This window comes from Crotalus tigris, unplaced genomic scaffold (assembly GCF_016545835.1).
Source record: "Crotalus tigris isolate CLP2741 ecotype Arizona unplaced genomic scaffold, ASM1654583v1 scf7180000024370.6872682, whole genome shotgun sequence".
NCBI classification, from domain to species: Eukaryota; Metazoa; Chordata; class Lepidosauria; order Squamata; family Viperidae; genus Crotalus; species Crotalus tigris.
Window position 1 is genome coordinate 3,312,384 of NW_024100540.1, and position 21,545 is coordinate 3,333,928.

Here is a 21,545-nt window from a genome sequence, read left to right on the forward strand (position 1 = left end):
TCAAGAATGAAGGCCTCGTGCGCCCCAGAGCAGCCTCATGTAATCCACAGGGTTCTGTCTACAGAAAGAAAGTATTGCCTGAAGGTAAGCGGCATGGCAGATTCTGGGTAATGCTGAGTCACAGGGGCAATTGCCTTGGGGAATGGCACAAGGTGGCCTTTTTGAGTAATAACAGTTGTGCTTGGGCTGAGGCCTCTACTCTACATCAGGCCCAACCTCAGCACAACTATCAAGAGCAGCTATTCAGGGTGGCCTAGATAGGGGAAAGGTAGCTAATTGTTTCTCATTTATTTATTTATTTATTTGTTTGTTTGTTTGTGTGTGTGTGTGTGTGTGTGTGTGAGAGAGAGAGAGAGAGAGAGACAGACAGACAGACAGACAGACAGACAGACAGACATGCCAGCAGAGTCAAATTTGGCATTTTCTGAATTTTTGATATGCTGAGACCATCCTCAAATCCAAAAATCCTTGGGCTGACTGTAATGTATATTGCAAAAAAATGCAGTTTGTACATATTTCTTTGGTTATTAGTGACTGAATAGCGGAAGTGAATAAGCTTGGGATAAAGCTCCGTCCAATTCCCAATCACCTGTTTCTCCATCACTCCATCCCTTCGAAGGCTATTTCAAAGTGACACCCTGTCACTTACACTTTTGCCAACCTTGAAATGATGAAACGATTATAACTCGGTTGGTACTAAACCCCCTTTTCCTCCATTTGATCAATGGGATCTTATCATCAGTGCCCCCCTCCGTGAGCTATAATCAGCTGTGGTATAACAAATATCTTCTTCATTCCACACAAAACAACTGAGCGTCCCCTATTCAGTATCCCTTTTAGTACAGGAGGCATTTGTCTTTATCTAATCATTTCCTAAAAAATTTTGAGAGGTTGCTATGAAGAGAAGCTATCTGAGGTAAGATTGATTATAAAAAAATACTTAAACCACAGTACTGAAGGGCTCTGAAAGCTTCCCAAATGCCTTATGCCCCTTTCTCTCTTTCATTTAAAAGCAGCTATGAATTGTGAAGGTGAAATGATAGCATCTCACCAGTTTTGCAACTTGGCACATTTTCCAGGAGCTGCAACTACAATTGCATATTGATATAGCCACTGGATTGAGTGAAGGGGAAGATAAGCTCTAACAATGAAAGCAGGAAGAGACAAACTATAGGACAAGATGCTGAACCACTACCAGAGGGAAATCAAGCAATGGTTAATTTAAGCCCAAGAGGTAGGAAGCACATTGAAGTGAAAATCCTCACCAATGACAAAATGGAATGCCTTCAAGATCTGCAGAGGTGCAGTGAGGGAGGGAACCAACTTGGATGTAATTTCCACAGAAGATGATTTAGGAATGACTCTGCTCACCCAAACCACTGATATGAGATTAGAAAGCTCCAGAGTTGACCTTGAAGTGGTCCAAAACTAAGAAGACACTCCCTTGGTACTTTTCTGTGTGCATTGTAGGGAAATGAGGTCCGCTGCAGCATATTTCATATCATTTTAATTTTTTGCAAGAGTGGGAGAAAGAGAAAATAAATTTGAGCACCACAGAGAAGACTGGAGGTCACAGCAGTGCATAGAATCACAAGTAAGTTGTATTGGTGATAGTAGTGGCTTTTAGAAGTAGTTAGTAGTAGTGATCCCCAGGAATACAGAACAATCTCTTGATAGATCAGATTGCTTTGGCTATATATCATGAGCTGAATAACCTCAATGGGCTATTTCAACTTTACTGACTCAACGAGGAATCTTGCAACTACTCCAGAACTAAGAACAACTTTAAGTTGCAGGCTAAAACAAATTTCAAGAACAAACAAGTATATCCGATTCCATATAGAGTGGATACCATTGCTTCAGATATACTTCAGCTAATGAGATTGCTTCTGTGTAATGATGCATAATTACTGTATGTGGCCTAGTCAGTGGTGGGATTCAAATATGTGAACAAACGGTTCTCTGTGTGGATGCCACTTCCGGAAATCTGTTCTGGGCCTGGGCAACAAAAAATTAGCTACCGGTTCTGCCAAACTAATGTGAACCGGCTGAATCCCACCACTAGGCCTAGTATAATCTGATGGCTTCTATGTTACTAATGGAAATGCTGTATTTTGCTGTGCATATTTGCTTTTGACTACCCTTGTTGAGCACTGATAACAACAAATGACTTTTAATATATTACTGAGCAGGAAACAAAGTGTACCAGTGGGTTTTTTTATTTTTTTTTAAATAGCAAACAGCTTTCCATAGTTAAATTGCACACGTATTGTTGCCATTTTTCAACCATGAATAGGAACAAACCCCAATCCAAGCCATTAAAATGGAACAGAAAGAAAATAATTATGTTAAGAAAAAGCAAAACCAACCAACACCCCCCCCTTCCCCATGTCTGGTTTGATATCCAGTAATGGTAAGATTTAATTGCTAGTAAGTTTCCAAGTTCTTGAAAGACGTGCAGTGCACTTTTCCAGATTTGATAGTTCAACCCACTCCTGGAGCAATTTCACAAGTGAACGATGACTGAAGAAATAACTACAAAGTGGGACAGATTTGAAACCAGACTCAAGTTCTGTCAGCGCTATAGTAAATTTATGAACCCAAAGCCTAAAACGAAAGCATGCTACTCACTGCAGTGTGAAATCCTGGATGCAATACAATGTGTGACTTGCTATAGAAAACAGTATGTTTACAGCATAAAAGCCCCCTGTATAGAAATTACTCATTTTCACTCTTCGGTATCTTGTTAGAATTCTCATGGAACTGTAGTTCTGTCAGGTGCAGAGATGTAATTGACAGATTCACTGCCATTCACAGAGTTATAACTTTTAGAGTTCCTTGGTTGGGAATTAAAGAGGCTGAATCATTACAGAGGCTTTACATTTGTACTATAGCCATTCAGAGAGAGCTCTCGACTTGTTCCTGTAGCAAACTGGCTTTGCTCCATAGTACTTCACTTAATCTTGACAGCAGCCGGTGGTCCAAAATGCTGACATTATGTTTATTATTACTATTACTTTCCAAAAAGAAGAATGGAAGCAGAGTTTTAAGCAACAGTCAGTCCAGAAACACAGACCAGTTTCACTGGCATCTGCTTTTGCTGACAAGAGCTGAAACAAATTCAGGATTCTAAATTTACAAAATAAACACTAGTTCGATTACCTAATTAGAACATTTAAATTGGAATATACAACTCTCACAGGCTTCTAAATTAGGTTGGAGTCATTGTATATAACCTACAGAAATCAATAGCAAAGCTCCAATTAATTTGAATATAAAGACAGCAAATGTACATAAAGTTGCAGCTTTAAACATCCTGCTAAACTACATTGCTATGCAATTATTGGTAAGGGAAAGGTAAGCTATTATTCAGATGTATTAAATTATTTGCTTTATGTGGTCATGGATGGGCCTGCATTTTGAAGTGCCATATCGTATGGTAAAAAACATTGGGCTGGACCAAGCCAGATCCAATGTGTATTAATTGACCTCAGTAGAAAAGTTAGTTAAACCAACAGGATTTTAAAAGACTAAAATATGTATAGATCACAATTATTATTGAACCAATTTCAAATCTGAATTCATGGAATTACAATATTCCTAATTTTAAATGTGGCATACTATTCCTCAATTGTTTCAAAACTGATGCTGTACAGATGGTCCATTTTGCACATAAATTCCATTTTCACATTAGTTTTAAATTCTGTTATTCCATCACTTACTAAAAAATAGAGGTTTTCCAGCAGTTATTCCATTTTTTAATTTTAAAAAAATCAGGTACATGTATCTTCTGATATGGTTAAGACTGCTCATATTGTTTAAACAGCAAAGCTTCTTTCTCATTCACATATTCCCCCTTCCCTAAATTTTTTAAAAATTCCAATATTTTAATTACCAGTAAGTTGACTAAATTTTGATTAAGGATAGGGGTTAGAATCTGAAAATAATAGCTTGGATTTCAGATCAGTTCCCCTCCCGCCCCAATAATGGGGATACCTCTGATGCTAAAATATCCTCCAATTTTTCCACAACAAATAAAATTGTGGGCTGAATCTTATTCAATGCCAGGAAGCATAATTATTTTTACTAACACTATTATTATCAGCGATCCCACATCTGTTATGAAATAATAGGAATGTACTTCATTCTACAGTGACTATACTTTTTCAGTTCCTTAGACCTGTGAAGCAATTCTATATTTTAGAATTGGCACAGCCAGTTTCTTAAAATTGCCATAATCCTTAATGACCAAATGATCTTGAAAAGTCAGCTACTGGAAGCTGCAAAGAATAAATGTAATGCTGAATAGGGTGAAGGGAAATAGTATTATAATTATTTTTTTTTGCACTACCGATTCCATATAGAAACCAGGGAAAGTTTATTTCAGGGAATATTTCCAAGCCTTTTCCATATGCCTCAAAGTTGTTCCAGAAGAATCATGAACATGTACTTTATTTCCTTTAAATAGAGACCTAATTTGTGCGCAGGCCACAAAAACCTGCAGACTCTTGGAGGCTACATCAAATAATCTCTGAGGATGGATGCAATCTAGAAGTTACCAGTTGGTCATCCATTTTCTTCTAAACTGCTCAGTACACATTGAGGAAAATACTGCATTTCCTCCAAATACAATCTATTGACTTTCATGCTGCATGATCAGAAACCTCAGGAGAAATTGTGTAAAACAAACTAGAATCGCATTTATTGTGCATGCCTCACTCACACTCTCCAGCTGACTTGGAAAGGCCTTGAAATCTCGAGAGAGAGAGAGAGAGAGAGAGAGAGAGAGAGAGAGAGAGAGAGAGAGAGAGAGAGAGAGAGAGAGAGAGAGAGAGAGAGAGATCACTGTGAAAATAACTGTTTTGTAGTGCTGAAGGTATTACAAAATAATAATACATTTTTCTGTGCAGATTAAATGTGAGTTCAGATTAAATGTGAGTTGTGGCACAACTCTACAAAGCTCTAAATGTAGATTCTCTGTTTCTGCAGAAGATAATACGTGCATCCATGATGTGGGCAATTTCTAAAATTAAGAGCATGCAAAATATTCAAATCTAGCTCTTTCAGGCACGTGTTTTTGTTTTCTTTGTACAGATTTGGTCAGAAGAGTGTTTTTAATCACACATAAATCATTGTATTTGCTATAATGTAGCACCATAACCTTTGCCCTGAGGATGTGACACTTTCTACACCAGAGGGTTGTTAGGACAGACTAAGTGTATGAAAACATAAATATTTCAAAATGCATTTTGTAGCACTTAGGTTAACAGCTTTAAAGAAATATAAGCAAGAAAAAAATGGTGCAGAATTTTTCAGTGCTGTAAATTCTATTTGGACACTGAGCCTTAACCTGAATGGACCCATTGAACAGCTCCTTTAAAAAATTAACATCTATGAAATACCATTGTGGTGTCTCTAATAAGGCTATTACTTTTCAAGACATATTTTCCAAAACTATCCTAAATATCCTCATTTTACTTTATTTGAATACATTCAAAGGCTATTATGACAGCTGATTTTAGGCACAAAGTGCCTAGTTGGATGACAAGAAAGTTCAGTTCTAGATCAAAAGCAAAAGCAATTTCATCAGAGTGAAGTTTTAAGTTGTCCTTTCTTTTATATTTTCTGCTATACATATAGTGCTCTATAGTGTTCCGCTTTAGTCTAGAAACCCAAAAGAACATGACAATTATGAGTTGTTTTGGTTTGCTTAATCGGTTCTACATTGCCACTGGTTGGTGAGTCACATAAGACAAGGCATAACGTAAGGCAGAGAAATGTTTTAGCAATTCTGAAGGTTGACCAAAAGACAAGAAAATAGAGCCCTACATAATCAGTCAACTGAGCTGACGACTGAGTTGTTGAAGCATGCCACAAATCCTTTCATAAGCTTCTACTTATAAAAGGGTATAATGTTTTTAAAATAAACGTTAACATCCGAGGGTTTACCTACTTTGACTTTTATGTCTAGGTATTACAGCGTACAGAGTCAGTCAAGAAGTATTTTAGATACAAAAATAAGTAAAAAGGAACATCTAGAATAAATCAAGTCCTGTGTATAGATTTTTTAAAAAAAATCTAGTGGCAGATGTTCCCACTTACGTATTATATTTCCTTCTGAATAACAAGCATTTGATACACTTCAATCTGAATTTCCATTATTACAAATACTCCTCCCTCCCTCCCCAACCCAATACTCTACTGATTGTGCCTTCTGTAGCTAAAAATATAACATCCATTACAGGTCTATAGATAGATAATAGCTTCTGTTTTAAAAGCTTGAAACAATTTGACTTACTGATTTATTTTAGAGCGTATAAGTTTTAAAATCTAAATTGACCTAGTGTGGTAGACAGGTGATTGCAACTCCTTGAACAGAGATGGAAATTGTACTTTCCTGTTAGATTGTCCCATGTTTTAACTAGAAATCTTCCTTGGGAAAAACACTTACCCAAGAAACGAAAGAAAGAAGGAAGAGGAAACGGTAGGTGATCTAATATACCCTAATCACCAGAAAAGGCCTGCTCTTCCAACCTCTTCAAATATCCTCCCTTCTCCCACAAAGAAATTATCCCCTTTTCATTTCCCTCTAGCCCCAAATAGAAAAACCTCTATTTCTTTAAAAGAACACAAATAGACACTGTATTATTATTATTTGTTATCTGTTGGGGTATAGAGTTCCCCATTTCAAATGAGTTACTTTTAGATACATCCAGCCCAATTATCCAGATCTTCTTTTTCCCCCATCCTAACTTTTCAGTGAGACAGTGGGTCCCAATACTAAAGCTGTCTCATTTGTTCATGGATTCTTCCTTTTGTCAAGTCCTACAGCTCTGGGACCATCTTGTTCTTAGAGTTGGTTAATCTTGAACCTTCCAATCAGGGAACTGTCTTTCATTAAAGACAGCCAGCATTGCTCCAGTCATTCATTTCTGTTTGCAAAGAAGGATCATTGAGTTCAAACAGTGGATCCATGTTGACAGAATTTGAGAGGTAATCATTTCTCCCTTCATCCCAGGGATGCTGAAGAAAAGAAGTGGCAATAAATGTTTCATCAAAGTCCAAGCTACTCTGGTTAGATTCTGTGAGCACATAATCTTGCCCAGCTGGGCACCACTCCTGTGGGCAATCAATATGTCTTCCATGCACTGTCAAATCTACATCCCTGGTTATTGGGCTGATTGGAGGAGTAATTTCCAGATCTTCAAAGGTAGAGAAATCACCATTTAAGGTGGTGTCAAAGATAGCCTCCCAGTCAAAATCACCTTTGAGAGAGCCAAGCTCTGTCTGTTCTTCCTGAGTAAGCATAGGGGAGGTGGAGAAGCGGGCTACCTTATACATTCGTTTTGGCAGCGGTTGCTTGCGTTTATGGCTCATTTTTCCATCAGCTGGGTTCCAGTTCTGGTCGCTGGTCACTTCTTCAAATTCTTTGAGCAGCTGCTGGGATTCTGCACTGATCTTCAAAATGCTGCTGTTTTTCCAAGAAGTTGCTGATTGGTGAGCTGAAGAACTGGAACTTGCCTCCTGTTGGATTCTTCCAGTGAAGGCTGGATGTATCTGCACAGGGGGCATCCTGCGTTTTTTGAAAGCTCCGTTCATCAGTCTGTCTGCGTACTGAGGATCAATCTTCCAGAAACCACCTTTTCCCGGTTCATCTTTCTCTCGTGGTACCTTGATGAAGCACTTATTCAAGGACAGATTGTGCCTAATGGAATTCTGAAATTTAAAAGGGAAAACTTAATATGAGTTGTTCTGGAAAGGGTGCTAATTTGTAGGGCAAGTCTCTCTACTGACATGAATGCAGTTGAATAGACCCATTAGAATTACCATGTTCTGTTCCAAAAGAAAGATGGAACACTAAAATTGTCTACAAACCAAAACAGATCTTGTGCATCAATGAACAGGTATATTATTCATATAGTACCAAACTATAAATATCTGAAGATCATTGTCTTTAAGATTACACAGGATATATTTTAATGAATGCATTAAACTCATACCAACTGTGTTTTAGTGGATGCCCTGCAAGCAAATAAGGGTAAAATCAGAAAAGGCCATTTAGCTGTTGAGTACAATCTCCTGCATTTTCCAGGAGCTGAAATTAAAACATCTCAGGTAGATCCAGAGCTATTTATCCTCTGATTCAACACTAGTGTGACAGGGAGTCCATTATGTCTCTGAGGAATTGGCTCCCCTGTTGAATTGCTCTTCTGCTTAGGACTTTTTTTTCAGATGGACTTTTCTGTAATTTAAATTTCTACAAGCCTTATTAAATGAAAAATAATTTGGTATATATCACTAGCAACTGGTGAAAAGTTTAATGTTAAACAAAAGGGATGTTAAACAGAATATTGGTATCTGGTCTTTGTCTGCTTTATATTGTACACCTAGGATAGCTTTTCCAGATTGATCCTCTTAAAATGCAAGTTAGTAATGAACTATGGGGAAAAGACATTTTCCACCTGAATTATAAGTTTATATCTGTTTTAACTGTTTCAGTAACCTTCAAACCTTCACTAATGTCTCTAATTCTCCAGAATTTTGAAAATCACTCTTCCTAAATTATAAGTTGTTTAAAAAGATTAAGCAACTAAACAAGCATTGAAATTCAAATTAGTGACTTGAGACAAATACTGAATTATAAAACGTAACAAGGATCTCACTCTTCTCAATCTCATATTTCTAATATTAGACTGACACTAGTTCTCTTATCATTCACACTGGCAGATATTTAACTTTCAGTTAAATGACTCACTCCTACATTCATATTTTCTAAATATAATTATATGGTATGTTTCTGGACTTTATTGAAAAGAGGTTTTTTTAAAAAAAAACAAAAAACCCCCAAAAACTCCCTATATTCCTTACTAAAAAGTAAGAAATGATTTAGTGCACAGAAATAGGAATTGCAGCCAGTATTTTTTTTTTAAATCAAGGTTGTGTTTACATCTTGTAACTTATGGAAAATAAAACATCAATGAGCTTTTTTTCCTTTAATGGACCCTAAAATTGCATGTAAAAATAAAACTAAACCACGGTTTGTTGAATAAGCCAGTGCCAATCTGGCAGACAAGTAAAATAATTCTGGTTCGCCTGGCCAATTCTTGTTTTGTTCCCTTTTCTTCTCTTCTGCCAGAACACAGATGCTTCTCTACTTCCCAGCAGCAGTAAAGAACTAGTCTGCCAGTCTGTGTGTGAGAGGTGTTTTCTCTTTTTTGTATAGTGGGCTCTTTGCTTTTGTGCCTCTGGAGGTTTTGTGTGTGGTTCTTCATTTAACCTCTCAATATGTGTGAGAATGTGGCTGCCAGACAGAATGAGAAATTTGGGAGAAAAACAAGAGGGCTTCCTTTATTTTGAGGAGTGGGTTTCTCTGGTGGCTAATACGTACTGCCACATCCTTCTCTATTTTGATGGGAAATATGGGTAGAAAATGAAAATAATTAAAACAGGATCCAGGGTTCAGATATTACTTGCTACGGTTAAAATCAGTCATACATTCGGTCAATTTCAAGACCAGCTTTGCTGAAAAAACAAACTATGGTTTGTTTTATCTTCTAAGGTGGAGTCATAAAAATCACATAAGGATTATTTCCTCACTAGTGCCATAAAGCATCTTCATAGCATCACCCAACTGTGATTGAAGTTCTATAATGCAAGTCCTTGCCTTATTTTGTCACAATGGGAGACCCTAGAAGATGCTGTAAATTGCCAGGGAGAAAATTACTTTAGTCAAAACAAATCTTAGATTAGTGCCCTGTGTGAGTAAGGGCTGTCTGTTTTCAGGAGTCACTGATGAATTCACGGTTCCTGTTTCATTGATTTTAGGTATGTATAACCATAGCAATTTACAATGGAATGGAAAACATAACCTTCATTCCACATCTTCAGCTCTGGAAAAAAGCAACTTCCTTGCTCTCATCACAGGGCTAGAGAGTAGAAAGACTAGCCAAATATCCATTACAATTCCATGATAGCCAGAAAGCTGGCATTATCTGATTTTGCCCCATCCCAAAATACATCTGGGCTATGCCTGTGGCACTACATATAAGAACTAAGAACTGTTGAATTCACTTTAATCCCAGACAGATACAGATGGGCCCACATAAAAAACACTTACTTTACCCACTTGCTTGCCTATTGAATTATATCTGCACTCCTCTGTGCTTCATCTCAGACATCCAAATATCATCTGATCACTTTGTTGAGCTTTGCACAAAATGGTGTTCTCGTTCATGATCAAAATGAAAAATCATAATGATCAAGAACATTGATAAAGAGATCGATCCTCAAAAGAGGCATTTCTAATTTTACAAAAGAAAAAATGTGTCCAGAGTGGTGGAGCCCAATCCCCAAATAAATTCAGTTATTCAGTAAATAACTTGATCTTTCAGTACACCAAGCCAGGAGGGTGTTAAGAGATTGGATATGGTGAAGGATTGTGTGGATTTTTTTTAAAATGTTGCCTAGATATCTTTATGCTTATTCATCCATAATCCTTATTGCCAAAGAGCAAAAGCAGGACTTGAATCCCTGGAGGGCTAAATAAAAACCTATTCCTCCAGGCTGAATTCCCTGGGTATCTTGGCTCTTTTCCAAAACATACAACTGACTCCCACAGGAATCTCCTTCCATCTTCCCCCCTGCCCTGCTTATGGGAGGCCTGACATTTTGACTTGGAGTCTGTATTTACAGGAATGGGAGCTAGTGAGACGGGTGAGAATGTGGACATCAGTGGAAGGAGGGAGGGAGGGAGGGAGAGAGAGAGAGAGAGAGAGAGAGATTCTTGCAAACAAACTGATCTTGGATGAGTTAGAATTTATTGTATAATGAAATCTTATAAGGGTCAATGAATACTCCCTTGCCCTGCCTTAGAGTAATTTCAAATCTGCTGGGCCGTGGGCAGCTGCTTGTGCCACAGCTAATTAACATTTTTATAATTTTCCCTGCAACTATCAGCCAAACCACCTGCATCTTTGCAAAGAGATACCGAATGTTATCAGAAAGAAAGGAAAAAGAGAGAAACAGGTGTCTAATCTAACTGGTTGCACATACCCATAAGATCAAGCTTTTTTTCCCCTTCTCTCTTAGCGCTCTTAGCGCTCACTTACTTTGTTTATTCTAAAAAAAACATAGCATCTCTCTGTTCTATGACAATCTCATGGGGAACTAGGAGATTTAAACACCTGGCAATATGCTCAAAAACTGGGTACTGTACTTCATGTTCATTAATTTTTAGCTTTGCACTCTTTACTGATATTCTGGTTGTAGTTTCTCTGTAAACAGAATATAAATCCATTATTCTCAATTTTGATTCTGAAAACTTGACTCAGCCATTAGCAAAAATCTGAGTCCCTCATTTAGTCACACACTTAATAACTATGGGTGCTTTAGGGGAGGTTTGCATTATTATGATTTCATTCTCCCAAGTTCAGAGCTACTTTATAGGTTGACTTCCAGTTCTCTACATATATTTATTTTTAAATTAAACTGTTGGCATCAATTAAATATTTTTGGAATACTGCAAATGCATATTCCTTTGCTGCAAGTATATTAATGGTGCTTCTTGAACTGAAGTCTTTATGCAGATTCTCAATCATTCAGGTCATGATTATCCCAAAGGTGCTTTTCCAAAAGGCAGCTGGACTTTCTTGGTTTTTTTTTTTCTTGAAAATGTCTCGCTTCTCATCCAAGAAGCTTTTAGAACTGAAGAAACTTCTTGGATGAGAAGCAAAATGTTTTCAAGGAAAAAAAACCAAGAAAGTTCATTTGCCTTTTGGAAAAGCACTTTTGGGTCTTGAATTGAGGCTTAGTGTGTTACTTAGGAGCAATACCAATGAAATGTCCAAAAGATGTTGTCTTATACTTCAGAGAAGTATAAGAAAAAATTTATTTTCAAAGATATTTTAGAATTAATTCATATGTGGCATTGCTGGTTGTGAGAGAAAATAGCTTAAATTCTGTATAACTCTGTTGCTTCAACAGAGTGGGATGAAAAATATTTGGGAATAATAAGGTCCTTTGAACATCCTAATCTTTCAAAACTCCTTTTTTTTTGCATTCCTAACTGTGATAGGCAATAAAATTAACAAATTATCAAAATGATATTAGAATATTGTTAATTTTAAAACAAAGAACGTGGGTGTAAGAGAGAATAAAATAACTGTTTATACTGCAGTTATACTGCACTGTATGTATGTATGTATGTATGTATGTATGTATGTATGTGTCTATCTATTATCTATCTATCTATCTATCTATCTATCTATCTATCTATCTATCTATCTATCTATCATCATCTAATTTACACAGCCAACTAACACGCCAAAAGTGACTATGGGCGACATATAACAAAGCTAAAACAGCAATTAATAATACTTATTATGTGTTACATGCAAGTGTTACTTAAATATTCAAAACTGTAATATTATGAAAAGGCTTTTTCAAGAATATACCAGATTTCCCCTAACCCTAAAAATGCATTATCCACACCATTTATTGTGGTTTTCCAACAAATTACTGAAAAACCAAATTATGTGACTCCAGAAAGTTCATCAGATTAGCATTTTTATCATTTAAAAATATATAGCATCTCTTCAGATTTAATTTAGGTTTAATTTAGGACAAATAATGAGGAACTGGTATAGTCTAACTTTGGGACCAACCAAAGGAGTTAAATGGGAGCCAAATGTGGAGAAGGGCCAACATAATGGATGGATGCTGCTGTAAGATGTAAGAACCCCTGTACTCAAGAGATCATACTTCATTTGATAATGGTATATTTTGTTGAGACAACAGTGTACCTAGAATTATATAAGTATATATGTTTGCATGTATAAATGAATGACAGTAATAGGAAGCTGCTTATGGACATATCAGGATATAGAGGGACACAGAGATGAATGAGCAGAAAGTTGTTGTTAAAACTTTCTCAAAGAAATGCATCCTTTCAATAGATCTGAAGTAATGTCAATCAGCCCAAGACATGACATTCCTGTATAAGTAGATAGATAAAAACAAATAAATTATCATAGATTTATCTTCTAAAACAAACTTACAGGAACATATATCCCAGTAATATCACCGAACAAGAACAATTTACTGACATAAATGTCTTATATGAGGAATTTCTACACCCTTCCTCCCTAGTGGGAATTATAACATGAAGGAAATCAAGTGCATATATGAAATAGTTATTTTGTCATCAGGGCAGGAATTATTCAGTACATTACAATGAGGTCATTATTGGCAGCATAGGAGCAACCATGGAATAAAGATTGACCATAGTCAGTTGTTAGCACTTCAGAAATTGGGTTGAATTTCAACTTCTGTGAGGGGATGGGGTGAATTTCAAGTGCTGTGTTGGTATCTTTGGACAGGCAATGAAATTGTATTACTTAACTTTGGTATCTTCACTATAATATCTAGCAACTGACTTACTACTAATCAGTTACAAAAAGAGAAAATGTTAGGGTTTTTCTCTGATATTCTCTGCTATGCTTCAATGGGATTTTATCTCTGAGATTCAACATTACACCCTAATCTGTAATTTTATAAACACAAGCGAAATCAGATACAAGAATGCCTGGATGAAACACATTTTCTTTTGGTTGAGGTTAATTGGGGATGGTGTTAAAAAGATTTTTGCTTGTATAATGTTGGTTTTTAAGTATCCTACTTCTACTGAGAAATGTGGGCAAATCACAGGCAGAGATCATATAAACTAAATTATACAGTATTGTCATTTGTTTGGCTTTGCTGTGCATTGTATGAAGTTAGCGGCTTGGATTTATAAATTATGTCTTAAAGTAATGTGTAAATCCATAATGACTTATTCAACAAACAGTGAGTTTAGTGTGATGCTTGAAACAATCTACACTTTTACAAGCACTGAAATTACAAATAAACATCACGAAATGTACCATTTCTCCTTATATAGCACTCAGCCAAAATTGAATAAGTGCATTAGAAAAGACCTAGTGATTACCTCTTATTTGATCTTCCCTGGTTTTCTTATTCACTTCAGTCTTTGGCTCAAATATATTTTGATAAATCACATAGAGCCAAATACAGTATTAAGTGTGCCAGCTATGGTAGTAACTGGAGATTCAAAAAGTATATGGCAAATTCCTGTCTGTTCCTTCTGGGCACTCCTAGTTACTGACTCTTTGATGGAAGTTGCTATGATCAGTACTGACATAAGATTCAACTGTAAGTTCAGTTGGCTTCTACATGGAATGAGGGAGGGTGCCATCTTGTTTTCTGCTTCAGGAAGCAAACCATTTTGGGCTGTTCTTGTGTCTAATAAAATAGCCCGTCACTTCTGTTCATTTCTTTTCTCCTAGTATCTTTTCTCACTTGCTTATTGCTAATTCTTTCACATCTTTCTTCATCTTCAGTCCTGTGGAACACCAGATGGCATCCAGCTCTTTGCCTTGTATATAACTGATATAGCCAGAGCTTTTGATCTTCCCTCTCCATGGATTAAAGGAGGGGGGGGGAGGAATGAAAAAGAATCTTCCTTAGGTCAGGTTACCAGTTAATATGTTCTTTTCTTTCCCTGTTCCATCCTACTCCATAACCGGTAAGAATGGTTGCTTTAAAGCTTTCTTACTACAGTGGCATTAACCTGGTTTCTTCTGTTTATGACAAACCAAAATCTGGAGTATAGGAATTGAGCATTAGAAGCTGAATATGGATTGCTTTTCATAACAAGTTGCCACTTCCAGATTCTTATGGAGAATCGAGATATTTCAAGATAAAGCAGTATGTTAATGGCAAAGCTCACAGCCTTCTCTTTGGGCCAGTGTAGTATCAGCATTCAAAACCCTAAAGATTCTAAAAGCATTTTAGTTAATGTTATGGTTCAATAATCCTTCATAAAATATATAAATACCTCTGGAAAAATCAACTGGCCTCTTTTCTCTGTAGATAATTCTCTTATCTTTTGGATCTATATTTGTGACTGAATGAATTAGAGGCATCCAGTGTATGACAGAGAGGTAATAGCCTCCAAGCAATTTTTAGATGCACAGTATCTTTGATCAGGTTGATATGTTGTTCTAAGCCATAATATGTAGGTTTGGGGTTCAGTGTATTGTATGAACCCAGCCAACATGGCTATAAATAATAGTTTATAGTGCAATATCTAGCATGACTCCAGTAAGCTGTACTTTGTCTACTAATCAAAGACAGTTGGAGAAGAAACCCACAAGGTCCCCAAGAACTGTTCCATTGGCTTAAGGCCTGCTCCAGTCTTTGCATCTAGTTTGGATGCATTCCAACAGAAAGGGAGTCAGAACTGAAGTGTTCAAATTTTGAAACTAATGCTATTAGTCTTTGCAAGACTTAAAATCTTGATTTACTTCCTATCCCAAAATTCAAAACATGCAAAAAAGGTCCTATTTTTTGAGATCCCACCTGCTCTCGGGCCCATAGAAGGAAGGGTGATGAGCCACATTTTTTTGTACCCAATGGTAGCTCAGTAGGTGGACGGCGTCTAAGACACACTGGGCCATACAATAAATAGATCTGACCACTGTGAAGATTATTATCCGATTCCTTATCCTTTTGTAATTTTTTAAAATAAACCATATTTAAACTACTTAACTTTTGTCTTGTCCACTATATTTCAACTTTCCATTTTTTTCTATTCATCCCTCCTTATTTTCTCTTACACATTTTCCTCAGACATTTTGTATACTTCCTACAACAGCCTTCCCAAATAGATTGTGGATTATGGGAGTTGCAGTTCAAACATGTGTGGACAACTTGGGGAAGGTTGTACTTGAACACATTTTTTATACTGGCATTCTAATTGTGATTCTGTTTTCTATAACTACAACGATTAGCCTCTGAATAATCCACAGTGTAGATAACTACTACCTTTAAAGGAAGAACATGCCTGTTTACATTGTTCTGTTTTCTCATTTACAACAATCTCTTGTGCTACTAAGTGCTTACTCCAAGCAAAACACTTCAATAGGAAACACACCGTGTACAGTAATTGTACTCAAGGGAGAAGGAAGCAGAGAAAGGTTCAGCACGAACACTAAGTGCCATTGGTTACTTTCTAATGTCATGGTGGGTTGTCAACAAATCTATTCTTCTCTCAGAAGAGTGTCCTACAGGCAGAAAACTTAGCAACTTGGTTCTCATATAAAATGGCAAAACTGGAAAAAAAGAAATATGTTACTTTTTGAGGAAACTTGGTCCAAAAAGTAAAAGGGCTAACTTTGTAATTTAAAAGTGCTATAAACTGTTTGTAGATCTACCATAGTTGTTTCTGAAATCCCTGGACATGTAATTTTAGAAGTTATTCTTAAGCCCGATAAAATGTTAACCTGATTTACCTAGCATGCAAAGGAATTATACTGAAAGTCATAGAGAAATTGTCAAAACCATTATAATAAGTCATTACTACTGTTGGATGCATTTTGAATGAAAAGCTAGTCATTAATTCAAAACTGATATAAGTACGCAGGCACTATAACATCCCACACATAATTAGGTTCCTTACTCAACAGACAGTTGCCAAAACAGGAATTTTCCTAGTCACCTACCTGCCATGTAGGGTCAGCATGCCGGAAATAGCAGAAATTATCAGTAATCCATTTATAGATGTCTGAGAGGGTGATCTTTGTTTTCTTGCTTGCTTCCATTGCCATGCAGATGAGGGTAGCATAAGAGTAAGGAGGTTTCACATGAGGGTTGGTCTTGTAATCTATGTTTTCTAGTGGCTGGCCTTGTAGATGTGCAGTCCTGGATGTGGAGGAGGAAATTGGCTTGCCAGGGGTATGGGGCATTCCCATGCATGCTGGATCACCAGCAAGGGGCGAACATGGTGCAGCCGAGCCAGGTATTTTGTGATAACCATGAGGATCTGTACTGCATAGGGAAGAGGATGACTTGCCCATGTTTGCATTGATGATGGAGAATTCCTGAAGCCACTGTAGGCTGGTCAAGCTGTCGTCCAGGTTGCCCGAATCCATTATGCTATTGTCCTGACTTTTTTCTTCCTCTGACTGCATATTTAGCCAGCCGTCAGTCATGCCAGTGGAAGTCAAAATAGGCAGGTCCAACATTCAGGAATTGTGGGAGAGCAGGAAGGGGGGGGGATTGGAAAAGAATGGGGAGGATGGGTAAGGGAAAAATCCTGAAACAATAACATGAAGACGTTCAAGGTCCCTAACCACTACGCAGCACACAGATGTACCCTTGAGTAAGTTACTTCCCAGCCAAACATTAAAAAGCACAGGAACCAAATATATTCTGGATGTAACCCTAGAGAATGGAGTCACATCTCTCAAATCAAATCATCCTTCTCAACTATAACAGCTTACTTTATGTAGGCCACAGTGGTGATAAATTGGGTGGAATTTGCTCAATCCCATTTGGCAAGGTTTTTCTCAAAACTGCCGTGAGTCTGAATAGCTTTGTTCCTATTGAAACACCATTATAACACAGAAAGTAAGAAACCACTGAAATAATCCCTGATATTTCTCTCATTGTTATAAAATTTTTTTAATTTCATTATATATATATAATGAAACACCAGCCTGAAGATGACGAATGACGAATGGGACTTCGTCGAAACATCGCCAAGAAACTTCCAATTTGATGCGGGAGAAAACCCGAATAACCAAAGACCTACATATATATATTCATTATATATATATTCATTACATATATGTGTGTGTGTGTGTATGTATATATCACTCTGAATTGTCTTTGAAAAAAACGGATGGAGATATGAATACATATATTTAAGACAGCAATTCTATATACACTTACCTGAGTATAAGCCTTATTAAATGCTGTGATGTTTATTTTTAAGCAGATATGATCAGGACTACACTTACAATAACACTAATAATTATTGAACATATCTTCCACTATCCAAATTAGTAAGTACTGGGTGTATAACTTCTTTTCACAATGGCTAGAACTGCCAATCCTATCCTGGGCATACATATTCAGAACAAATGGGAAGTTTTGTTCTTGCTGAAAGTACCTCAATACAGAACAGTCTGTTCAACAGACTGAAAATTATTTCCACTGATGATATGAAGCTAAACAATTTAAGCTAGACAATTTAAACAAACTTACAGATTCTTATAGATTTTCTGGCCAATTTTAAGGGGGCACTGATACAGGTTACAATCACACAATAAACTGGAAGGATCAACCACATATAAGAGCAATAAATACTTGTCTTTAGGTGTACAGTCTCCAGAACGAAGAAATGAAAATCATGCCAAACACCTTCGTGTTAAAGACATACAAAGCCAACCCCAAATACACTACCAAGATCGTTACCTTAGTTTAATGTCTCCTCCACTCCCTTGAAATGAAAGTTTTTCTATATGGTAACTGATTCAGGGAACCCGCGATCACCGTTTGATGCGGTGGATGTGGGAAGGAGAATAAGGCTTTCCCAATATAATGGGAGGTAGAAACCTAAACGTCCCTCTTCTTAGCCAGCCTAATAAATAAATAATCCTGTCATCTTACCTGCTCCTATGAAGAAACCCCACTGTTGCCAAAGGCTTACAGCTAAACGGGGGAGGGGGGCTCTTCGGTGGGGTAACGAAGAAAAAAGGGAGGGGGAGAGGGGGATTTCTACTGTTCTCCCGTCGGATAAATTATTAAAGCTGCCAGAGCCCTTTTATCCCAAAGGTACTGTGATTTGTAAGCAACAGAATGACTGTCAATAAGTAGCTGCTCCAAAAGGCTTCTCTGGATGCCATGGAGACGCTCCGCCTCTATAAACAGCTTCTGCCCTTCTCATTGGTCCTCGGGTCTCCATGGAGAGCGCAATCATTGACAGCCCCCCTCCCGTTTTTCTGCTCAGTTCTATGACTCTGCACCAACTTTTTATCCCCCGTAAATCTTCCCTTTCTCGCTTTTTTCCCCCCTGCCGGTTAATTTTTAGTTGCAGGTGGGGGAAGAAGGCTGGCCTACGAAAACCCGGAGACCTGAGTTTGCCCGGTGTCACACGTTACCCTGACACGTGAATGTCTCTCCCCGTTTGGACGCGCTCGACAAGGCGGAGGCGTTCGTTCGTTGGTTCGTTCGCTTGCTGAGGGCGAGGGATTAGTCTGTGGTAACGCCGCCGAGGGGGCGCTGGGAGCTTACTGCTGTGAGTTTCATTAAGACAAATTAAAGTCCACTTGAAACGGCTCCCAGATGCCCATTATTCTTTGGGTGGCGGTGGTGAAGGGGCCCGTCTGCCAAGAACAAACGGCCCAGCAACCAGAAAGATCCATGCCTTGAAAAGAAAGGGAACCATTTAAATCGCCTGTTCCTTCCTCTCAAAACTTGGCAATCCCAGCCTCTTAACTAGCTGTTGCTTTGCCCAGCCTCCTCAGGAACGGACTGTTGTGGCTTCTCGCTTGGATTGCTTGTTTATTTATTTAAATCATCATCGTCACCACCACCACCACCATGATCTATCAGAGACAGTACTTGTGTCTTGAAGTTGTCTTTTCCAGAAGAGGCACTGTAGGAAAGGGGGAGGACATTCAGGGGCAAAGGTTTCTCTCCTGCCCTTGAACTCTTGCCACAGCTGCTTTGACAGTTAGCTTCTCATGACTTCAGAGACCAAATTGATCCCCTGCCTAGACCTCCTGCAGTTAAGGGGCACTCATGCCCTGGGATAGAGGCATGGGGGAGGAAGGACTATGCCAGCCTCCTTTCTCCTTTCAGGCCACTGAGTTGGACCTGAAACTGCCTGCCTGACCTTTGTGTGCAACCTGATCAGTGGGGAGGGGGAGAGGTGAAACCAGAGCTCAGGTAGATTTGGGGGAGGGAAGTGACAGGCCCTCAATCAGAAAGATTGCAGCATCTTTCCCCCTTTTTAATTAAGAGGCAGGGGTAGGAATCCTCCTCTGGAGGCTCCTTCTTTGTCCCCCCCCCATCACCTTTCTCTCCTTTGAAAGAAAGCATAATCGGGAAGGATATTAGATATTTATCACGTTCTTCAAGAAACTGCCGTCAGCTTCTAGCACCAGGCCATTTTATTCTTCCCAACTTCCCTAGCTAAGGAAGAAAGTTCTCTGTTGGAGCAGCTTTTCCAGCACTGCTTCTACCACACTCTTCTGCTTTTCCTGTCCCTCATTTCTTGTTTAGTCCCCACAGGCTACCTTTGATGCAAATGCATTATCAAAACACATTCCTGCAAGAGACATTGCTCTACAAAGGGAAGAATGAACCTACCTTTTCCAGGTTATCTGTTGCTGTGATGAGTTTTTGATGATGAAGGGCCTTTTTGTGCAGAAAGAGACAGTGGTGACATCATGAAAACGGACTAGTGGGATCCAGGCACTTCTGTTAATCAGTCACCTCTTTTGCATTCTTTGAAAACTCTGTAACAGGATAAGGATGGAAAATGCAGAAACAGAAGCAGTCCTTCTGGGTAACAAAATAATGAAAATGAAGACTCCTTTTTTATTGTTAGGTTTTTTTTATCTCACCTTCATTTTTTGTTAAGGTGGCATATATACATAATACTCCTCCCTCCTCCTATTTTCTCCACAACAATAGCCCTGTGAGGAGGGTTAGATTGAGAGAGAGAAGGAGTGGTCCAGAATCATCCAGCTGGTTTTCATGCCTAAGGCAGGCCTTTGTGAAGCCACGAGGTCTTCCAATTTCTAGCTTGCACCTTAGCAAAATCTTTCTTGGCTTCTGATTACCAAAATATGAATTGGGGTACTATAAGTATACAGTAGTTGTGATTCAAACAAAAGTCAGGGGAACCCAGGGTCAAATTCCTAGATGTTCTTTCTCAACCGAACCTACCTCACAAATAATATAAATGGAAATTGCACTCTTTTGTGTTCTTGGAGGAAATATAAGGAACGAATCCAAAAGTCAGAATTACAAAGCATTGGGAGGCTTCCCTTGGTATGGGTTCTGCTATAACATAAAGACACCCTTCTGCACTGATGTAACTTCTCTGCACTACTCCTGACATTTGCATACCATGCAGCTTACAAAAACTTCAGACAATGCCCCTCTCTGGCGGTTACTCATTTTGGAAGCTGGCCCAGCTCAGCCGGTAAAGAAAGGTTGCAGCCCTGCCATTTGGTCACTCCCCCCAAAAAACAATGTAAAATGTGAGGGAAAACTCACCCTTCTGCCTTCCCCATCTCAAAGTGAAAATTATGTGGACCAGGTCTTTGTTGTAAGAAATGGTGGGTTTCATCTCTCATGGGCCAGACTACATGGAAATTTGGTGAGTTAAAACTTGGGAGAGGATTCAGCATCCAGGATGGCTGAGCTACTGTCTCAACTGCCTCCCAGTTAGAACCTGTCTTGTGCTAAGGCATTCACGGTTTGAGGTTCAAGCCAGATGAATCTTCTTTTCATTTCATTTATATAAAGGCAATGATTGGCACTTGAATTTTATTTCAATACTGGTATAGGCTTAGTGTCCTTCAAACCACTTCAGGAGATTGGCTCAAAGAGGATACAAAGGTCTGTTCATTCAGGTGTCATTTTTTTCCCTCTTTGTGCCCCTTCAAAATTTGGTTTTTGCAGTAGCTATC

The 21,545-nt window shown here is 38.2% G+C and overlaps 1 protein-coding gene across 3 annotated transcripts; it reads right to left on the reverse strand.

Moving 5' to 3' along the window:
- Positions 1-2,203: 2,203 nt before the first annotated feature.
- On the reverse strand, positions 2,204-20,320 carry FOXJ1 (forkhead box J1). Of its 3 annotated transcripts, none has more exons than XM_039328083.1 (3): positions 20,215-20,320; positions 16,560-17,152; positions 2,204-7,716 (listed from the first exon to the last, which is right to left on the reverse strand). In XM_039328083.1, exons 2-3 carry the CDS (start codon positions 17,079-17,081, stop codon positions 6,898-6,900), a joined length of 1,341 nt encoding a protein of 446 aa, XP_039184017.1. In that variant the 5' UTR covers positions 17,082-17,152; positions 20,215-20,320; the 3' UTR covers positions 2,204-6,897. The 3 variants fall into 3 exon arrangements, with proteins under 3 accessions (XP_039184017.1, XP_039184015.1, XP_039184016.1); XM_039328081.1 differs by lacking the exon at positions 20,215-20,320 and adding an exon at positions 18,511-18,788; XM_039328082.1 differs by lacking the exon at positions 20,215-20,320 and adding an exon at positions 18,316-18,486.
- Between the last annotated feature and the right edge of the window lie 1,225 nt (positions 20,321-21,545).